The following is a 21,749-nucleotide window of genomic DNA, read 5'->3' on the forward strand; positions in this document are numbered from 1 at the left end:
ACCCCAAGCTAAGAGCCTGGGTGTCATCCTGGACAGCACTCAGCATAACATTACCCGGTCTTCCTACTTCCATCTACGTAACATCTATCGCCTCCACGCCCCACACTGCCGCCATCCTTGTTTACGGCCTTGTCACTTCCCGCTTGGACTACTGCAACTCTCTCCTCTTCGGCCTCCCTCACAAATCCCTCCACAAACTTCCACTGGTCCAGAATTCAGCTACCCTCATCATAACTCTCACCCCCTCCATCCATCACATCACTCCTGTCCTCCAACAGCTCCATTGGCTCCCGGTTCAGTTCCGCATTCAATTCAAAGTCCTCCTGTTTACATTCAAGGCCATCCACAACCTCGCCCCCCCATATCTGTCTGATCTCCTCCACGTCCACACTCCCTCCCGAGCCCTAAGATCCTCTTCCTCCATACAACTGTCTGTCCCCTCCGCCCGTCTCACCACCATGGGGAGCAGAGTATTCAGCCACTCTGCTCCTCGTCTCTGGAACTCATTACCACCCCAACTCAGAAACATTGATTTGACTCTTTTCAAATCCCAACTCAAAACTCATCTGTTCAAGACTGCCTACCTCGTTAAAAAAAAAATGTATTCTGCTGGTTTTATTTTTTTAACAGGTTGTGTACGGCGACCTTGAGTGCTAAGAAAGGCGCCTTTAAAAATAACATTTATTATTATTATTATTATTATTATTATAAATTATTATTATTATTATTATTATTATTATTATTATTATTATTATTATTATTATTATTATTAGAGAGGAGAGAGGATGATGATGGCTAAGCTGTCATCCATGATGGAGAAGGACTCCCACCCCATGAAGGACACCATCAGAGCGCTGGAGAGCTCCTTCAGCGACAGGCTCCGACACCCTAAATGTGTGAAGGAGCGCTACAGAGGGTCCTTCCTCCCTGCAGCTGTGAGACTACACAACCAGCTGCTCACAGTAGACCACATACATACGTAACAACCTGACAATAAATGTATATACTGTACATACTGGAAAATACATACTAGAAAATAATGTGCAATATCATTCACTACAACGTGCAATTATGTAAATATCCGTCTATTATCTTATTTGTATACCAGTATTTTTTATTATTATTATTATTGTATAAATCAGTACTGTTTATAGTGCGTCATACTCTGTTATTATTATTGTATTATTATTATTTCTATTTCTATTGATGCCTCTTGTTTTGCACTATCCCCTTTGCTGCTGTACACTGCAAATTTCCCTGCTGTGGGACTAATAAAGGAATATCTTATCTTATCTTATCTTATCTTATCTTATCTTATCTTATCTTATTATTATTATTATTATTATATAATCAATTTGATATATAACATATATATAATTTTTTTAAATATATATTATAAACATAATATACATAACATAATATAAAAAAAGCATATTATGCTTTTTTTTTTTTCACTCACCGTTCCACTGGTGCACCATCACAGCAGAGGTCGTTGCAACCAGGTTGTATCATTTGAATACAAAAAATTAAAACAGCGAAGAAGAAAGTGGGCAAAGGAGCCGATGCGCGCGCAGTCCTCAGTAATCTGGAGGTAAAATGGCGTCGGGTGCCATTTCGGCCGAGTGTAAGAAGATTTCAGAATTAAGGGTAGTTGATCTTAAATCCGAGCTCAAACGGAGGAATTTGGACACAGCTGGTGTAAAAAGTGTTCTCATTGCAAGACTTAAACAGGTAAATTTGTAAAACGTGTTTTTTCCCCACAAAGCCTTAATGAGGTGGAGATGTTGCAGCGACGCTAGCGCTCATGCTATCTAATGTTTTGACGGGGTTCCGGTTATAAACGATTTTAACAACAGTTGAACCGCAAAATGAAACCTGATGGCTCTGTTTTGGTTTCTATAATTCACACTTGCATACCAGTTGATGCATACACAGCCATACGTTTGGGGATATGTATTTTTAGTTAAGACAGAATGAACACCAACATAAAGTGACGCCGTAATGTCACACAGATTGAAAGAGTTAGTTTGTTTTAAGTCGTAGTTGGCTAAACATAAATTAAAGACAAATATAATGTCCGCGCCATGAACTGAAACTGGGCCTTTTGAACCTGTTTGCTATGTTAGAAATGCGGCCGACATAAAAATAAATGGTGCTTATTTTGCACCAACTAATTGGCCAGATTGCATGTGACTGCAACAGCCGAGGATTATTATTAATTATATTCAAACCGTTTTAGCTAAGTGGGGTAATGTTCAGTTATTCAATACATGTATATGAAATATTTACAGTTGAGGTAAACTGACGCTATTATTTCTGACCGCGGTTGAATTGGTTTGATATTGGATATTCGACATTCAAAGACATCCATTTAATTTATGATACATACCACTGATTTTGGTCATATTGCTTGTGATGTGTTCATGGTCATCTAGACTATATATCACAAGAGAGTAATTATTATAAAATCATACTATGGGCTGATTTAATGAATTCAACACCCATAAAACTTGTGATACATAACACAAATTGTTTATTTTTTTTTTTTAATTAAATAATTACTGTCTTGTGATATATAGTCTGGATGACCATGAACACATCACAAGTGGTTTGAAAACAATTGGTGTTATGTATCACATGTTTTATGGGTGTTGAATTCATTAAATCTCATTAAATCAGCCCATAGTATGATTTTATAATAATTACAGTCTTGTGATATATAGTCTGGATGACCATGAACACATCACAAGTGGTTTGAAAACAATCAGTGTTATGTATCACAAGTTTTATGGGTGTTTAATTCATTTGGTGTTGAATTCATTAAACCTCATTACATCATCATTAAACCTCATTAAATCAGCCCATAATATGATTTTATAATAATTACTCTCTTGTGATATATATAGTCTAGATGACCATGAACACATCACAAGCAATATGACCAAAATCAGTGGTATGTATCACAAGTTAAATGGATGTCTTTGAATATCCAATATAAAACCAATTCAACCGCGTTATTATTCTGGGGTTGAGAATAAACGCTGTTAGCGCACCTGTTTTGTACTGCTTTAGGTCATTTGAAGTGTTTTTCCCTCTTTGGTTTTTGAGCATTTCTTACCATTTGCAGGTGATATTGCTTGTAATAATGGTTTTAAATGTTGGTAGCGGCCTACCTATTCCGATGTTTTCCTGCTCCAACATATCTGGTTCAAATGAATAGATTAGCTCATTCGGCTTCCACATAGGTCTGCTACAAGTCTTACAGGACTGTCTCAGAAAATTAGAATATTGTGATAAAGTTCTTTATTTTCTGTAATGCAATTTAATTAAAAAAAAAAAAAAAAAAAGTCAAACATTCTGGATTCATTACAAATCAACTGAAATATTGCAAGCCTTTTATTATTTTAATATTGCCGATTATGGTTTACAGTTTAAGATTAAGATTCCCAGAATATTCAAATTTTTTGAGATAGGATATTTGAGTTTTCTTAAGCTGTAAGCCATGATCAGCAATATTAAAATAATAAAAGGCTTGCAATATTTCAGTTGATTTGTAATGAATCCAGAATATATGACATTTTTGCATTACAGAAAATAAAGGACTTTTATCACAATATTCTAATTTTCTGAGACAGTCCTGTATAATGATCCAATCATTTCAAGATCGTGGTTGAGAATTATTTGCTAATATGTTGATGGCATGGTCATCTTTTTTTCCCCACAACTCACACCTACTAGAGTCTTAAACAAGTCTCCAAGTCTCTTTGTTTTAGTGGTGCAGATATTTATTACATGAATGAAATTTACTAAATGATGCCTTTTTTCCTTGTCCTTAATTTTTTTGTGTGCTTAGTCTGAAAATTTGTTTTTGCTTTTACAATGCCAGAGAAATTAAGTAGTGGTATACCTTTACTCTGTATGAAATGGGTGTTAACACCCTTAAAGGGTGCAGATTCTTCTTCTTTTTTTTCCCCAAGGGTTGTATGTTAATGATATTCAGTTTACTTTGTTTATCTCAAATTCACAAGTCATCTCGAGGTACTTTACCCAAGTGGAATATATAACTGTGTTAATATGGAAAAGGTGGCAAAAGTTACATTTTAAATGCAATTGTTATAAAAGTCCATCTCTGTGTGACACTTTTTCCTTTTTATGAACTTTTGTTAATTATTTTAAGGCTATTGAGGATGAAGGTGGTGACCCAGAAAACTTTCAAACCCAGCTTCCAAGTGACACAATAACTAGGAAAAGTGGAAAGGCAAAAGGTAATTTTTTGTCCAATAATTTTATCCAACAGTCATGTTGACTTAAGTTCAGATGTTGTCATTTTAATTTTGTTTTCCTTTTATTGTCATCTTTCAGGGAAGAAAGTCGAATCTGATGTGGACACCGCAGCAGAAGAAGACACCCTTTCCAAGGTTAGTGTGGAATACATTTCTGTTTGCCAAAAAATTGTCACTTTTTGTTTGTTTTTGTCCTCATTTGCAAAATATGATGAGATGCTAATTTAAGAATCTTTCACAGGGACCATCTTATTCGATGTAGACTTGTGCAAATAAGCACACCTTTTCATTATTAAGGATTATTTTTCAAAATATGATTTAAAAAAAATCACCAGATCTCATCAGGTATTAAAATGAGGTGAAAATGATCATACATGAACATAATGCAACAAAGTACACTGTGTAATTATTAACAAAAACTGAACCTACATCCAAAAGCATTGAACTAATTATATCCATGGTACTTTCATAGAAATAAAGACTGCAAGTAGCAACCAGGTTCTGCAAATGAAATGTATTTAATTAGCTTATCAGTGAAAAGAAGTATAATCACCTTTTTATACAGGAAAAGGCTTTGATGGTGTGCAGCACTGGTGTATTGACACAATATTAGATGTAAACAATCGCCATAGAAAAATAGCTGTTGCTGCTCATCAATCTGGGAATGATAATTCCATTTCCAGACAAATTTCAGTCAGTCAGTCTGTAGTGAATAGAATATTTACAGGCATAAAAGAATAGGGGTGCAACGGATCAAAAAACTCATGGTTTGGATTGTTTCTTGGATCAGAGTCATGGATGGGATCATTTTTCGGATCAGCAAAAAAAAAGACAATAATAATCATAAGTTCTGTCTTTTCGTTTAAAAACTTCAAATTCAAAATAAATTCAAATATATAGAATCAAGTGCACAAGGCATAATATTTTCTTTTTAACATAATTAATGAAAAACAACTTAAAGTGCAACATAAAAAAAGTGTGGACTTCTTTGCAGTCACTATGTCCCCTGTCTGCACCAATAAACACACTGATAGCGTTTGTGATGGCTGTTGCGTGGTTGGATAGTGCAACAATGGGCTGCATGAATGCTGTGGTGACGTTGTTGAGCAGCCTTCGTTTTCACTCCTGTCAGTGAAACACCGGGTTTATGTCACTTCAAATGCAATGCTTGATATGTTTCCACTGTCATATTGCTTTCTTATGCCACAGTGCCTACACACCGTCACGGTTTTAAAGACTAACCTCGTTCCTTCATTATATTTGACAGGGTGGCCAAAATGCTCCCATACAGGGGATATAAATGTTGGGGGGTGTTCAAACTCCTCCCTTCCTCAGGGAATGTGATCAGTGGATCACATTTGTGCCACACCGAAGTCATTGATCCAAACGAATCAATGATGATCCGTTGCACCACTATAAAAGAATATAGCAACCTTCCCAGAAGTGACAACCTTAGCAGGTTCACTGCAAGGTCACACAGTGTGGAACATTTGTATAAAACCCAAAGACTTCATCTTGCTTTACGGGCCTCATTTGGCATGTTTAAACATTGACGTTCATGACAGTAGAAGAGAGTACACAGCGATGGCTCATATGAAACAGTTGTAGGCAGGAATATTAGCCACCAGCTCTTAGTGCTAATAGGACATTATCAATATAAACTTAATCAATTTACATTGGAGCTCTTGTAGCTTTCTGAAAAGTACATCATACTAAAATTGTTGATGGGAGTTTCACGTGATAAGATGAATTATGTACGAGTTGGAGTCCACTTGTGTTTTCGTGCCATTCTTCTATCTTATCTCATGCCAGCTTGATCTTCGGTGGGAAGGTGCTTATCTCTCGCAGAGGAGAAGGTCCCTCCTAGCATGCTCCTGAAAAATGCCCTGGTGCTTCTGGTTAGGTCACTCTCGTTAAACAGAGTGGTAGCAATTCACAGTGACTGATATGGACACAGCCAAGCTGCGGTCACCACACCCGGTGGGAACAAGAAGTTATACGTCTCACTAAGGCTGTACGATTAATTGCATTTGCGGTAATGTCACGATATCATGAAATGCAATTTTGTAAGCGCCTTGTTAGTGATTACAAGGTTGTTACGTGATGTGAGAGTGAGCAGAGCACTGCATCAACTTTAGTTTTGAAGAGCAACAGCACATCCATACTGGGATTATTTGGGCCTTTAAAAAAAGATGCTGCAGAACGTCATGTATTTGGAGCACGCTGCGCAAACGTTGGCACTTCAAAGTGAAACTATAAACGTGTTCCAGCACCCGGACAATAACCGCATCCTTAATAAAGATGAGTTGCCAGCGTGGTGACCAAGTCTGGGTTCGCGACATTGATAAATTGTACAGCAGGAGTGTGATTTGTCCGGGGCTGAGCCCTCGTACATAAGCTTCTGCTGCATCATGAGATGTGCTTTTTTTTTTTGGAACTTTATTTTTATTGAAGAAAAACAGACATTCCTTCACAGCATCACAGAATATATATGAAGGCGTTAAAGACGGTAACAAAATGGGGCCAGTGGGGTCTAGAAAGTTGAATAAAACTGATAAATGAAAATAACAAATAAATTGACAGTTGAGACATCCTGCGTACCCCGGATTCCCCTCATGAGATGCGCATTTTAAGAATGTTTCTCATGTTCTTTGGTTTTTAATAAGTAAAACAATATTTTCAACAATTAGACAAATGAACCTCCTTGATGGTTATTTTCTCATGGTGGGATATTGATGACTAACTACTCTTATCTGCCTATCACAGCTCTGATTAAAACCGCAATATTCCAGAGCGTGATGCTGATTCACCCTTTTCTCTTTTTTTAAATGTTTTTTCCATCGCATAAAGTCAGACGTAACACGTCCGTCTCAGTTCACAGATCGGTAGTAAAACATTGGGAATTGATGTAACCTTGAAAAGAGGTGCTTAAACAAGTAATATCAGACGTGTTTAACCTTTCTTTGAACCTTTTTGGGAGTTTAAATGGATCAGGAGCAATTTCTGCTAACACTGAAGTTTCTGAATCAACACAAGACCAAAAAACTGTTACACTGCATTTTAGAGGCCTTAGACCAGGTCCAGTTATAAAACCACAATACTGCTCAAACTAGGATTAAATTAACTCTGGTATATGTTCAATTATTCCATCCATGAAAATCTTAAATGGTTACATTTCACTCTTTTCAGTTCCATTTTATTTATATAGCGTCGACTACAACAGAAGTTATCTCTAGGTGTTTTCCAGAGACCCGGTTGCCATTAGATTCGATGTATGAAACTTATTGCTGCTAGAGGTGATTCTAGAAGATATTAAACCATGGAATGTGCTGAGTTTTTGGTCGAATAACCCAAAATATCTACTTTGGATTGTGCTTTTTCCAACTTGGACTTGCCCAACCTAGCATGTGAATTAGTGATCCCACTTGGCCAGAAACAAGTTTCCCTGGTCCTGGGAAAGCGTTAATTTCAAGCCCTGAAACAGTTTAAATATGAGGGAGATTTAACCCTCAACATTTATAATTTCTGAAGTGTAACACTAAGGATAATATGGCTCAGTATAATTCATTTTGATAGATTATGTAGGTAGATATTTCTTTCATCACAAAGTGAAATTGAGGGATCCAGTAGTTTTATTTGACACTCATACACATGCAAATGTAAAGAAAATTCACAAACCCAACTGAGTTAATCCTAGGTTCTGGTCATCATAGTGCTGCAGGATATAAATTGTACCATATTGGTACTGTTAAAAGTGAGCAGTGGAAGGGTATGATATATGTGATACAGAAACAGACGGTAGCCTGTACAAATATAGAAAATTATACATTGATTGAATTACCATAACAACTACTTCCTCTGCATATCTTTTAAAGAAAAAGGGGAAACAAAAATGTAATCAAAGTCAGAAACACTGAAACCAAACAATTAAGCTCCTTTTAAGACATGTACAGTGTTTTTATAATCGTGGTGGCAAATAAACTTGACATTATGCCTGAATGACCTGCTGCTGCTGCTGTAGTCTTACCATTTCAGACTTAATGTATTTCAATTTAAATATTAATGATGTATGGGTAAGTTAACTGCCAAAAGTCTAAACTGCGGCAGTTGCTCCAGCAGATGCACACAGTTCCATTAAGCTTACACTTCTAATTAAACTAATTAATCTACTTTTTCAACAGCTCCATCTACTGTCAGTTCGTCAAAGTTCAGCATGCTTAATACATTTATTTGTCATAATGAGAAAAATAACTTGTTTTCTAGAGGACATTGAATAGCTCTTTTGGGCATCTCCTGTCCAGTCATTACAGTAATGCACTCATAGGGTTTCGTTGTATGTGCTTGAAGCCGAGAGACTTCCTAAGAGATTTAAGTAACTGTCTGAAAAAGGTCTAAAAATCGACTCAAGGGAACAGTGCTCTTAAGGCACCAGTAGTATCCCAGTAAGCTTTGTATGTAATCTTTGGGACCAAAGTGAGTCAGTGAGCACACAGGAATTAAGTACCGTGGACAGCTCAACATCAGTATATTGGCTGATGATGATAAAATGTGAGAGCGAGTTAGATGCTTTTGTGTAGCCATTAGTATATATGGGAGACTTAAGTAAGATGAAGAGGCTGTGAATTAAAAAACAAAACAAAAAAACTCCAACAAACTGATGTCTACTCTATAAAAAAAACAAACAGTGAACCCATGGGGTTAACTTATCTTTGCATTTTCTTTTTCCAGGAAAATGAAGAGTATGAATCAGAAAAGGGTATGTATGCAGTCACATTAATGACCATTGCTGACAGATTTTTTTCCCCTTCCCCCTTCTTTCAAACAACTTGTGTATGATGACCTGCTTCTGATAGAATACATACAGTAATTGTATGTTTATGGTTCTGCAAACTACTGCACTGTTTAGGCAACGGTATTTATTTTTTAACTGCACAAAGGATCCATTGCACCTGGATCATCTTGGTTTTTATGTACCATATTTCTCTGGAAAAAGCACCGTTTGGGGGGAAAGTTCTGTTTCCATCAGAGGATTTCCATGGCTTTTCGTGCTTAAACACCTACATTCTTCAAGCCAATAAAGAGTGAATTTCACAAGCTGATATCATGCACCCCATCATCTGAAAGAAGCAACAACTTCAGTGATTTGAGGAATCATCAAACTCTCCTGTTGACACCGTGATTGACTACATGGACAGACCTTTGACAAGTGTACACGGCATATCTTCATACGTCACTTGACACAGGATTGGAGTCCTAAATACAGATTTTTGTCAAGATATGTCTGTTGAATATACTTGGAATTTGCCTTTGCTCAAGGACTCTGACATTCTTCAGCACTTTCACCGGCACCCATGCAATATGTCCAAAGGCAACACATTTCCAGAAAAAGATAATACCCAGCTGACTGCAGCTCCAGCACGGTGTGTGCAAAGAAGAGACAGAGCACTCACAGCATGGCCCAAATCTGTAAAGGATGGATTGTTATGCTCAAAGTGATATACTTTTCGTACCGTGGACTGGACACACTTATATCAAGTTGGGTTTGATGATTGGGAAAATTTATTTTTTGCTGATGTACCAGGACATTTGCATTAATTTTTTTGAAGAAATGCTGGAAGATTCCTTAATTCAGATGACTTGCCTTGTGCTGATCAGCTGCAGATGTATTTTTGCATTGAGGAGACGACGAATGGAGAACTCGTGAACTTCTCATCATAATGCGGACGTTGTTGGAGTCATATCTGGAGAGCTGCTACACATTGTATGAAGCACCTGGAACAGAACCTTCACTGTAAAGAATGGCTCAAGTTCTCAAATTGACAAGAAACGAGGAGCACCGAATCATCCCATTTCCCGTGGAGATTGTGTTTTGTGTCTACCTATGATGTCTGCGACCTCGATGACAGTTAACACTAAATGTGCTTGATGTTCTACTTTTTAGGTAGTAACATACGACTTGTCGATGTTAAAAGTTGTGTTTTTGCCATGTTTATCCTTATTAAATCCCTCAGATGTAACTGATACAGATGATGGTACTCGTGAAAAATCTAAGCCTCCACCCTGCGAGGACAGCCTTGCTTACTCTGAGCCTGAACCAGAGTCTGAAGCTGTGGCGGCTGAAGCTGATTCAGAGCCAGAGCCGGATCCAGATCCAGAGGTCGATGCAGAGGCGGATGAGGAAGCAGACATAGACGCAGAGAATGAAGAAGCTGAGATGGATGCCGAGGCCATGAGCTCCTCAAAAGAACATGAAGACGATCACCTATCCGTCTCAATCCCAAATGAAGATGCCATCACCCTAGATGTTGATGGCGACGACCTCCTGGAAACAGGTAAACATGTGAAACTTCCAGATTCAGAGGCAGAGAAAGGCACTGATGAGCCAGAGGCCTCTGCGGAGATGGATCCAGATGATGACATGAAGGACGAAGAGCTGGAGGGCCAGAGCGATGGTAAGAAAGATGACTCCAGAGGTGATCCCATGAAGAAAGACGGCAGAGACGCCTTGAAGAAAGCCGAAACCGGAGATAAAGAAAAGGATTCTGGGAAGAAAGGCCCCTCTGCAACTGGGGCATCAGGTCGCGCTAAGAGGTTTGTCTTTCTATGTCAGTTCTTTGATACTACTACCAAGTCCAGCTCACTAAGAACACGTCATTGTGGGTAGCCTCAAGATTTTTATTTTTTTGCCATAAGGGAAATTTTCACTGATGTACCTAATCCCGCAATTTACTATTTTCATTTATTTTCCCGAAGTTGGTTAAATTGTGACATATCCTGGAGCTGAGAAAACGACTCTTATTTTGTTACTTTGACCCTTCCTACAGTTGTAAAGCCCTTTTCTACACAAGGCAGTGTAAATCAGCTTTAGACACCGTGATGATCTCCCCCCAACCTTTGGTCAAATGATTCACTGAAGTTGAACAAACCTCTGAAGATTTCATTGGTCCAGGGAATAAATTGGCTGAAAGCTTGACCCATCTCACCACTGGAAAAACAATGAAGCCTTTGAGACATTGGTTCAGATCTGCGGCCTGCCTAAATGGATTTCTTTTTCTTTTTCCTCAACAGTGCACATGTTTTATTCGATTGAACATATGCCCGTCACTTTGCATCAAGGTTTTATTTACTTCGACTCATTTTTTGTGTTATTGTTGCAACATTTGCTTTGCAGTTCTTCAAGCGACAGAGATGGAAAAGCTGCAAAAGATGAAAAGGGTAAGATGTTCCTCAAATGTTATCACTATGACATCCTGGACATCACTTGTCTCAGTTTAAAAAAAAAATGTTTCTTTTGTCAGCAGCTGTTGGAAGTAACAGCTCTTCTCGTAATGTATGGGTGAGCGGCCTGTCTTCAAACACCAAAGCAGCTGATCTGAAGAACCTGTTTGGCAAATATGGGAAGGTAACTAATGGTTTCAGTTTTAATCAGTCTTTGGTTATCCATTTATACATCTATCCTTCCTTGTATCCACTTTTAATCTTTTTCAGGGTCAGGGTTATACCGGAGCCTTGATATTCTCTATGAATTAAAATATCACTGCAACTTTGCTTTCTGTCACAAATGTTTCCAACAGGTTTTAAGCGCCAAGGTGGTTACAAATGCTCGTAGTCCTGGTTCAAAATGTTATGGATTAGTGACGATGTCTTCGAGTACGGAGGTGGCGCGATGCATCTCTCATCTTGACTGCACAGAGCTCCATGGACAACAGATATATGTTGAAAGGGTAAACATAATCAATTTATTAATTGATTTACATTTTGTTACATTGTTTTATGCTGTTGGTTTAAGGTGTTCACAGTTCATTGAAGTTGTTTTTTGTTTTACATTGTTTTCTAAAGGCCAAAAATGATCCATTCAAAAAGGAGCCATCAAAGAAAGAAATGGAAGAAAAAGCAGGTTCCAGCAAATTAACTGACAAACGTACCTCCACTGGGACAAAACTGACAAACAAGTGGGTGACTGCAAAAATTGAAACGTTAATCCTCTGTTTGTCTGTTTTAAAGCCCATTTAACTTGTTGGTTCTTTTAAAATCAGAACACAGCTATCTCATAAAAAAGAAGAAAAAAAATCTGATAAAATGTTGGAAAAGGACAAAGATTTAAGCAAGAACCTTGAGGCCAAAAGTGGAAAATCAGATTCCGTTTCATCTGGCTCGGAACAAGAATCCTCAAAAAGAGATGACCGAAAGCATGGACGTAAGTTTTTGTTTTGTTCTCAACACTAAAAGAATCTTATTTAGTTATTAATTAAATATGATGTTTCTGATCTCTCTGCTTATGTGTACTTTTCTAGGGTCAAAGAGCCCAAACAAGATGATGGATTTCCCTTATCCCAAAAGGCATTTCAATTTTGGCAGGAATAGACCTTTCAGAAGGGGAAGATATTTTGAGAAGGTTGGTGGGGTTTTTTTTTTTTCGAATTGCTTTATGAAAGATATTGTATTGAACGTGAGTTTTTTGTGAAATTGCTATCACTGGACATAAAGAGATCCTGTTTGCTTTTCTTTTTTTTCTCAGCCCTTTTTCAATCCCAATTTTCAAAGAAGACCAAAGTGGTTGATTCCTCCTGAAGAGGTACATGAGTAACTTTTCTTTCGACATACTGATTTTACTTTAAACAGATTTCAGTGTTAATAATATAAATGTGTACTTTGTTTTTTTTCCCCTCTTAGTTGGAGATGATTAGAGAGAAACAGCGAACTTTTCCCAACAAAATGGAAGATGGAGATATCTTGCCTTTTGAAAAGATGAAGGAGCAGAAGGAGCAGAGAATGCGTGAACGCATGGTTCGTCTGGAGCGTGTCCGTAGAGCTGTGGACTTGCGCAGGTAACCTGAATTAATTCACATTTGACACATTCGGTAGATTAAAGATGAAAGGGGTTATACGTTCGTCAGTTTTCAAAAGAGAATTGATACGAGGAGTGATTTTACTTTTAGGAAGCGTGAAATGGCAGAACATGAACGGCGGGAACGTGAGCGGATCCGTTTGTTGCGGGAGCGTGAAGAACGGGAGAACCTACTCCGGGAGCGCCAGAGACTGGAGATGGAGAGACAAAAACTGGAAAGGGAACGCTTGGAGCGAGAGAGGCTTGAGAGGGAGAGAATTCGCATAGAGCAGGTAGTGTGAACTCATTTGTCTTCAGGTCTCCAACTCTAAATACTGGATTATTTCTGTAGCAAATCAGTTCAATGGCTACTTGATTTTTCTTTTTCTTCCCACACCCAAATCCCATTGTGCTTTCAACATAGCAGCGGCTAATATTTTAAGCAGCTTGTTGAATTTAAAAGGCTGTACCCACAAAGCAGTGTGACAGATGTAAAGCTTCTTTCAGGCTCTTTGGTCGAAAATATGTCTGTCATAAAGCATAGATGAAATAGAGGGCCACAGCTTAAAAACAAGCATGTTTGAAGTCCAGCCTAATGACAGGGGATTATAGGTTAAGCTTTTTATTTCTTTAATTGAAGGATGGCAACACATTTGTCCACATGTGGAATGTTTGGTGTCAGTACCCTGCCTAGTGGACAAAGGGTACAAGACGGCTAAACATTTGCTGGGTTGTTTTTGCCAAATAAGAGAGATAATACATTTTTCTCTAAACGGTTTAAACATACACTAAACCACTTTTTTATTTTTTTTTAATTCTTTGCCTCTTATTATACAGCAAAATTCAGAGTAAATGTTTATTTTTATTCTTGCAGGAAAGGCGCAAGGAGGCAGAGCGCATGGCACGTGAGCGCGAGGAGCTTCGGAGGCAGCAGGAGCATCTCCGGTTTGAGCAAGAAAAGAGAAACACCCTCAAGAGAGGCCGGGAGGCGGAAAACGGGCACGTATATATTTTATCATTAAATTCAGTTTAAATCACTTGACTTGTAAAACGCTGATTCACAACAGTCATGTTTATGCACTTAAAAAAAAAAAAAAAATGTGTGGCTCTAGTGGCCTTTATTTTGAAAGAGGCTAGACAGGAAACTCAAACAGAGCCAGATTCAGGGAGGGTGGCCATCTGCCTCGACTGGTCGGGGGTCTGCAGTAATAGAGGAGAGAGACCAACTTACACAGAGAGATCAGGCCAGAGATCTCTGTCTTTAATCTCTATCAGTGTTAATGGCAATATTATTTACACATAAACGCAAAAGTATACCATCATTAAAGCTGCCTCTAACTGTAACCTTTTATTTAAAGGTTTTAAGATTAATTTTAAATGTAGCTTGTGTCTGCATCACAAAAGCCAAGTGGGAGCTGTTTCCTTGAGGAGCCCGACAGCTAAAGTCTCTCTCAATCTATTTTTTAGAAACCATAGTAGCCACTAACGTGTCGTTTTGAGAGGGAAGTGCTTTGTTAGGATGAGCTCGGCCCCTAAGGGGCTGTTTGTGTAAAAAGACATTTAAATTCTATCCAGAATTTAACAGAATGCCAATGAAGGAAAGCTAGGATTGAGTCATAAATTGGTTTAGTTTATATGCTACCCATGACATTGATAATTAGGAGGTTCAGTTTCACACATGGATGCATAAGATTTAACGGCTTTCTTCATCTGGTTAAGACTGATCAGGAATCAAATGTTTGCAGTTAGTGTTGTGATCAGTAATAAGTAAGATCTTTGAAATATAAGCAAAGAAAGTCTGTTAGAATTTGCAGCCATGTTTGATATTGAATATACAAGAATTCCCACATGCACAATCCCAACACAACTCCAGACATGGAGTACTGTGGAGCAATTGACATTAAAAAACCCAACAAGATTAGATTGTTTTTCTCTCCTTCATTTGTCTCATGGTGTTTTTAAAAATAAACGCATATTAAAAAATGTATTTTGATGCTAATATACTCTGATCAGAGAAGAGGAAATTTTGAATATTGTTCTTATAACTGAATCTGCTAAATTGCTCTGAACACTTGATCGTATGTCAAATTCACCTGGCGCCTTTGCGCATGCCATCCGTTTACAAGCGCGCATCAATTAATATTTGTGTTGTTGGAGGACATTTGTCGGACCTGGTGAGGCTGGATCCCAGTCTGTCTGATCCAGTCAGATTAGTGATATACACCGCTGGGTTCATTAGACATGACAACAACAATGTTGGGAGTCTGATTAAGAGAACGCATTCATCCGACATGTTTTAAGATTTTGTTGCCCATTGGGTTTGAGGGTTTGAGCCAGGCAAATTCACACAACTTGTAACATTTTTGAATAGTATTATAGAAGATTAAATCTTATCACTTTATAGATAAATGGGGATGCATGATATGGAAAAATTTAAATCAATACCAATTACTGATTATTAACTGCCTCTGCTTGGCCACCATATATATATTTATTTTTTAAATCTCCTGGGTGCACAAACTGCACATTATAATTCAATTTCCTTTATATCGCCTCAATTACAACAGAAGTTGTCTCTAGGGGCTTCCCAGAGACCCACAACATGACAAGAAGATTATATTAAAGATTTAAAAAAAACAACAAACAAATATTTTAGTACCTCTGGACGAAAACGGCAGAGAAGTCCTGTCTCTTCAAATGATCCTTTTTTATTTATTTTGTGTGTAAGATGCCACAGTACTTCATAAACACTTTTTTAGATACACTTTGGATGTGTCAAATAAAATAGTCTAGGTTAAAAATGTACTGTGATTGCACACAGTGAATTTGGGTGCACCCAAGGCCTGTAGTCGGTCACCGTGTATATTAAATAAAAAAACAGTATAAAAAATTGCAAATTACAAACCTTCAAGTTTATCTTTGAAGATACAGGTTTGAGAGAACTATATTAAGTTTGTCAAAATTCATGTTTAAGTATTTTATGAATGACAAACAAATGCATCGATGCATCCCTTTAGTGTGACGATGAGAGAGGTGTTTGTATAGTTTACTGTAAGTCAAATGTTTGTCAAATATTAAATAAAAAGCATCCTCAAAAAGGGTTCACAGAATTATCTCAAAGTACAATGAATTCTATTACGTTGTCATTTATCTAAAAAAAAAACTTCTACAGTTTTAAAATGATACTAAATGGGAATATCAACACTAATACAACCTCATCACAATGACAACTGTTCAGGGGAGATATAGGACTGGTTGGGTAAAACCTGCAGTCTTTTTCCCCCACATCTTAGTATCCATCCTGAAAATTCTTTGCGACCAGCAGCGTTGTCGTCGTCCGCTGCAGGCAAGAAAACCAGACTGGCAAAGACGTGTTGCCTCTGGCATCGTGCTATTGGAGCTAATTTCCAGTTGGGCAGACACAGGGATAAGCTAAGTTACTACCAGTAATGCACAGCAAATGACATGAAGTCCGTGCAACACAGACTGTTATAAAAGACACTACACAACAGCAAGTTATTTTGAATTTTTTCTAATTTATTGGATTTCGTTTTCACCTAAATCAACAGAATTTACCTATCCGATTTAAAAAATTGTGCATCCTCATAGTCCTTAATGTTGCTCTGAATTTATGAGGAATGTCTATGCCTTTTCTTTCAGTCGGAGGGATGATCCTTACTGGAATGGGAACAAGAAGATGCAGTCGGGGTCAGATGTCCGTATGAACCAGGGCTCAAACTTCAACAGGCAACAGAACCGCTTTTCAAACTTTAATTCTCGTGAAAGGGGTCGTTTTCCAGATGCCGCTGACCAACATCCCAACACATATGACAGGTACGTGCGATTGAAGCCAATTAACGCCTGGGCCTTTATTTGGTGTTTTTACAGTATGCCGAGAGCTGGTCTCACAACTATATATGGTAACGCTAAACTGACTTTAAAAACCACTTTTTGAGTCTATAAAAATCAACTGCTAAGAAACCTACAATCACTGCAGGTCGATGTGGCTTTATGGACACCATAGATGGATTCACGCGAGGTTATTCCAGGGATTATCCTATGGAAAATTACCGTCAGGACTGAAAGTTATACCTTCTTGTGTGATTAAAATCACTACAAAAGGTCCAGAATGCTGCGGTGCATCTGCGTCACACGTTCATTGGGTTACACTGGCAACCGGAGTCTGCTTGACTAAAACAAGTCGCTTGCCTACAAGTTGATCTCAGGGTCCGCACCTGGCTACAGGTTTACTCAATTTACTGGCGTTTACTCAATTGTAAACGCATAAACCCCTTCCCGAGGACTGCACTCATCACAAAAACACACACTGACCCTCTCTTCAAACGAGGCGATTGCAGTCGACAATCGTCTCCCATGTAGTTCCTCAACAGTGGCCGCAAGCGATGTCGTCCCTCTTTATGTTGGAGAAGCTCTTGAAGGCTGTCCTCTTCCAAGAACACCTTCTGCCATTAACTGCTCTCTTTTTAACTTCTTGAACTGCACTTGGTCTTAACTTCATCTTAGCGGAACTTATTTGACTGCTGACTTAACTGTACTTACTTTGATCTACTGTGTTATTGTAGTTTGATTGTGTTCCTCTGTTGTACGTTTCTCTGGATAAAAGCAACTGTACTTTGAGCAGGGGATGTCAGAGTTTTTTTTTTTTTTTTTTTTTAACAAAACTTGCATATTTGTAGTACATCAAAAATGGTGTTAAACTTTTTGAAAGAATTACATTTTGAAAAGGAACAATGATTCTTGATCTCTGCTGGTTTTTTTTTTTTTTTTTCTCTTTTTGGTTTTCAAAAATCCAATTTTGGTCTTTTTTTTTTTTGTTCCAAGACGCAACAGGTTTGAGGGCGAGCCAGAGGCGAAGAAGAGTAGGCTTGCTCCTCACAGGGCGGCAGAGGGCTCAGGCTTTGATCGCTTCCCCAAGAACTTTGACACAGTCCGCAGAGCTGAGGCGCCGCCTCCACGCGGTGAAGTGCGGGATACAGACCGCAGAGACAGAGATGACAGACGCCCTGCACCAATTCATGATCGCCCTTTGGGGGCAAGAGGTACAATGCCCACCATGTCACACAGTCGCGCACAGAGAGATGGAGGACACGGATGGAAGAATGAGGGAGCAATAAACTCAAACAAGGGAGACATAAGGTAGAAGAATAATTATTATATTTCTTTGAAGCATTATTAATTGTTAGTTCAGGTATATTCAATATAATTTGTTTGTTGTGCAGAGGACCCATCCGCATGCGCTCAGAGCGACCAGGCAGAGATGGTCCAGGTCCGGTTCTGAGAGGAGGCACCTCAGCCCGAGGAAGGAGCAGCTTTAATGATCGAGATGAACGGAGACCCATGGTGATGAATGATCAGGTCAGTTCACAAGTTAAAAGGAAAAAAGTGATGAAGAATGTCAGCTGGTGTGTTTTGTTTTTTTTTGTGTGCGTTTTATCTGCAAACACCTCTGTTGAGGTTTTCAACAGAGTGGCCATTGTGGTCACATTTTTATCCAAAATTCTTCACGCATTCTCTCATGGCCTGGTTAAGAGAGGCGTGTACCATCTCCTTCCTTAGACGAGCAGAATTTGGTTTGTATAGTCTTATTAGAAAGTTCATGGATGATTCTGGAAGAGATGTCCTTTTTGAAAGCAGATGTTGATCTACGATTTGTCATTTTCTGAATTAATGCTGCCATGTTTTAACAGTTTGAGGGTTGTATGCTCCAGACCAAAGACAAATGGAAGCATCCAAATATCAATTTATTCCAGAAAAGGTCTGGATTATTCATTGAACTCACTACAGTACACATGGTGTACCACTATGGTGTCCATTACAGATGTCTTGAGCCCAAAATGCTCAACACCATCTCTGGACAAGGTTGATAAGAGGCTTTTTTTTTTTACATGATAAAGTTGCAGTGTTTCTGAATGTGGAGTTTGACAAAAAGTTTCCAAGACTAACCCTTGCTGTTGTGGTCATAGCAGCTTCTGATGAATGACAGTTCTTGATACAGTTATATCCGAGGGATTGGAGATCATAGTTTGGCAGTTTAGCCCTATGTCCTTGCTTTTTACGCCCCAATATCCCTCCACATTCCTTTTAATGATAATGTAGACTGCATGAGAAGAAATATACAAATCATTTTCAAGCTCTCTTTGAAGAATATTGTTTTTAATATTCAACCTCCAGCAGAGCCAGGTTGGTCGTGGAGGACTTTGGAGGTATGGAGGAGAATTTTGAAGGCAAATCTGAATGGAGCTGCTGCAGAACGGGTGTCGTGTGGTGAAAAGAGGGGGTTCTGGTGACGATGCGGGGTGCTGAGTTCTGGACCAGTTGGAGTTTATGGAGAGATTTACTGAGTAGACGTAAGAGAATTACAGTAATCAAGGTGGGAGGTGACGAGGATGTGGACCAGGATAGCAGAGGGTGAGAAAGGGTGAGAAAGGGATGGAGGCGATTAATGTTGCCTAAATTAAAATATGCTGACCGAGTTATGTTGTTGATGTGAGCTTTGAAAGAAAGTGAGCTGTCAGGGATGACACCCAGACTCTTAACCTGAGGGGAGGGGAAACTATGGAGCTGTCAATGTAAGGTAAAACTACCAGCTTTGAAGAGGGAAGCTTTGGTACCCACAAGGAAGTTCAGTTTTATTACTGTTAATTAAGTTTGAGGTTAACCAGGATTTGATTTTGGTCAGGGAGTAGGGTGGGAGAAGGATCCTTAAAGGGGGAAGCAAGAGCTGGAAAAATGGCCAAATTAATCATTTGACTGCTTGGCACCTGTTGTGGTTTTTTTTCACTTGGAATAAAAAATAAATCTCACACAGCCAAACCGAGACACACATGGAGAGATGCACCACAGAGCAGACATTTCGTGCCATGTTTTCTTTTTAATCCATTAAGGTTGGTCAACCAGTTGAGCAGGATGGACGGTGGGTATTTTTCCCCCATAGAAGCAATCCTGAAATCTCAGTGTTGGCTTTCAACTTGTCACACCTTTTTACTTTTATGTAACTTGATGACTCCATTTCTCTCTGCAGCCATTTACATCCGGTCGCCAGGTTGTGGTGCAGCGACACAGCAGGGATGAAGGACTGAGGAAGGACTGGCATGGTGGTTCAAGCTCCCAGGGAGGTGGCTTCCCTGATAATCGCAGAATGGGAGACACTCGGGGCAGCATGATGGCTACTAGGTATAGCAAATGGATAGATTAATGACGAGGTTGAATACTGTACCTGAGGTGCAGCCATCTTACTGTGACTTATCTCTTTGCAGTCACTCCTCATCAGGAATGAGTCGAATTGTACAGATCACAAACAACTCCCTTTCCAGCGGCTCTGTTGGTGGATTCAAGACTTTCAAAGGAACACCTCGGCCGTTCTAACAGCAACCAGATTTTGCCACTTAAAAGAATCTGAGAAGACTTTTTGGAACTCTTTATTTTTATTTGTAGAAAAATCAGTTTTCGGCGGCACATTTGTGGCCATGAAGTAACACTATTTTACTATGTATAGACATGGTGTTTACCCCAGTGTAGGGTTTTCCTGGCAGTTCTGCTGTTGTCATCAAACAAACCTGTGCACAATTTTACTATTTAGGAAGGTATTGTACAGTCCTAGGTCTTTGTAAGTTTGCAAGTGATGACTTCTTATCGAGTGTTGTCTGTACATTTTCAACAGCGTAGTGTTACACTCAGTTTTCCTCTGTAATGTCTTATTTTAGTGAACTATAAAGCTATATGGATAACCAGCTCATTTGAATGTTTTGCTGAAGAACTTTTTTTTTTTTAAGTCATGCTTGTGGGTGGCTGCCTGATTTTATTTAGATTTGGCTGAGAAAGATGTGTAAATCTGTAAAAAGACCCTGCGTAGTTGCAAATGGATTCTTCTTAACCTCTCGCAAGGCACCATCTTTATGTCCGTGTGAAATGAAATCTTGACTTTAAACTGTTACTATCGAACTTTCAGTGAAGTCAGATGGCCGTTAAAGAAAAAAGTTCAATAACTGCTTCTGGTTCTCAGTCAATTATTTTTACGATTTACTTTTGGCAAGGCGCATATTGTTGAGGTATTTTGTCTTGGATTATTGAACCTTCCCATAGAAGCACAAAGTAATTCTGTTGCAAGATGCAGAATGTTGAATCTCCATCTGGTCAGAAACCTTAATGTTTCCTAACCTAAAAAGAAGAGTCGGTATTTGGTCAGCCGTGACTTCAACCAATACTTTTGTCAGGAGGTACTTTTATAATGTCCATTTAGTCATTTCAGTGTTATTTATTTTCTTCATGCAGTTTTGAAACCTGTAAAGCTTCTTTTTCCTTTTGGACCAATAAACATCCAGGACTGTTGTGCATGTACTAAGACTCGCTCCATATTCTCCTTTATGTACATATCTGTGTGGGTTCATGCTTCATTAAACTGAGTGAATTTCTCATACATTTGGTTACGGCTGATGCTTTTGTTAACACTTTGAATGTTTTGGAGAGTTCATGTATTTTGTCACTTCCAACAGTAAGTATAGTTTTCAAGAGTTTAAGCCAGATTTGTAATGAAGTTGCTGGGTATAACGTATTCAGACCCCAAATAAATCCCTGTGACATTTGCAGTCGTCCACTTGCGCCGTCAACAGATCGTCTGT

The 21,749-nt window shown here is 38.7% G+C and overlaps 1 protein-coding gene across 2 annotated transcripts; it reads left to right on the plus strand.

The window, feature by feature from the left end:
• Nucleotides 1–1,590: 1,590 nt before the first annotated feature.
• Nucleotides 1,591–21,547, plus strand: sltm (SAFB-like, transcription modulator). 2 transcript variants are annotated; one of them, XM_061743530.1, is made up of 20 exons: nt 1,591–1,731; nt 4,178–4,265; nt 4,363–4,418; nt 9,012–9,039; nt 10,295–10,874; nt 11,455–11,498; nt 11,582–11,685; nt 11,858–12,007; nt 12,123–12,235; nt 12,320–12,480; nt 12,578–12,678; nt 12,802–12,858; nt 12,957–13,111; nt 13,223–13,403; nt 13,985–14,109; nt 16,771–16,944; nt 17,953–18,267; nt 18,351–18,486; nt 20,153–20,304; nt 20,388–21,547. In XM_061743530.1, exons 1-20 carry the CDS (start codon nt 1,597–1,599, stop codon nt 20,494–20,496), a joined length of 2,964 nt encoding a protein of 987 aa, XP_061599514.1. In that variant the 5' UTR covers nt 1,591–1,596; the 3' UTR covers nt 20,497–21,547. The 2 variants fall into 2 exon arrangements, with proteins under 2 accessions (XP_061599514.1, XP_061599522.1); XM_061743538.1 differs by having other exon boundaries at nt 11,585–11,685.
• The last annotated feature ends 202 nt before the right edge of the window (nt 21,548–21,749 follow it).

Source organism: Cololabis saira, chromosome 2, assembly GCF_033807715.1.
Source record: "Cololabis saira isolate AMF1-May2022 chromosome 2, fColSai1.1, whole genome shotgun sequence".
Classification (NCBI taxonomy): domain Eukaryota; kingdom Metazoa; phylum Chordata; class Actinopteri; order Beloniformes; family Belonidae; genus Cololabis; species Cololabis saira.

Bases quoted from the DNA above. Each gene is read 5' to 3' on its own strand.
- sltm (XM_061743530.1), top strand. From the start codon at position 1,597: ATGGCGTCGGGTGCCATTTCGGCCGAGTGTAAGAAGATTTCAGAATTA. The intron at 1,732-4,177 runs GTAAATTTGTAA...AATTATTTTAAG, and splicing joins TCATTGCAAGACTTAAACAG to GCTATTGAGGATGAAGGTGG. The intron at 12,679-12,801 runs GTTGGTGGGGTT...TTTTTTTCTCAG, and splicing joins GGGGAAGATATTTTGAGAAG to CCCTTTTTCAATCCCAATTT.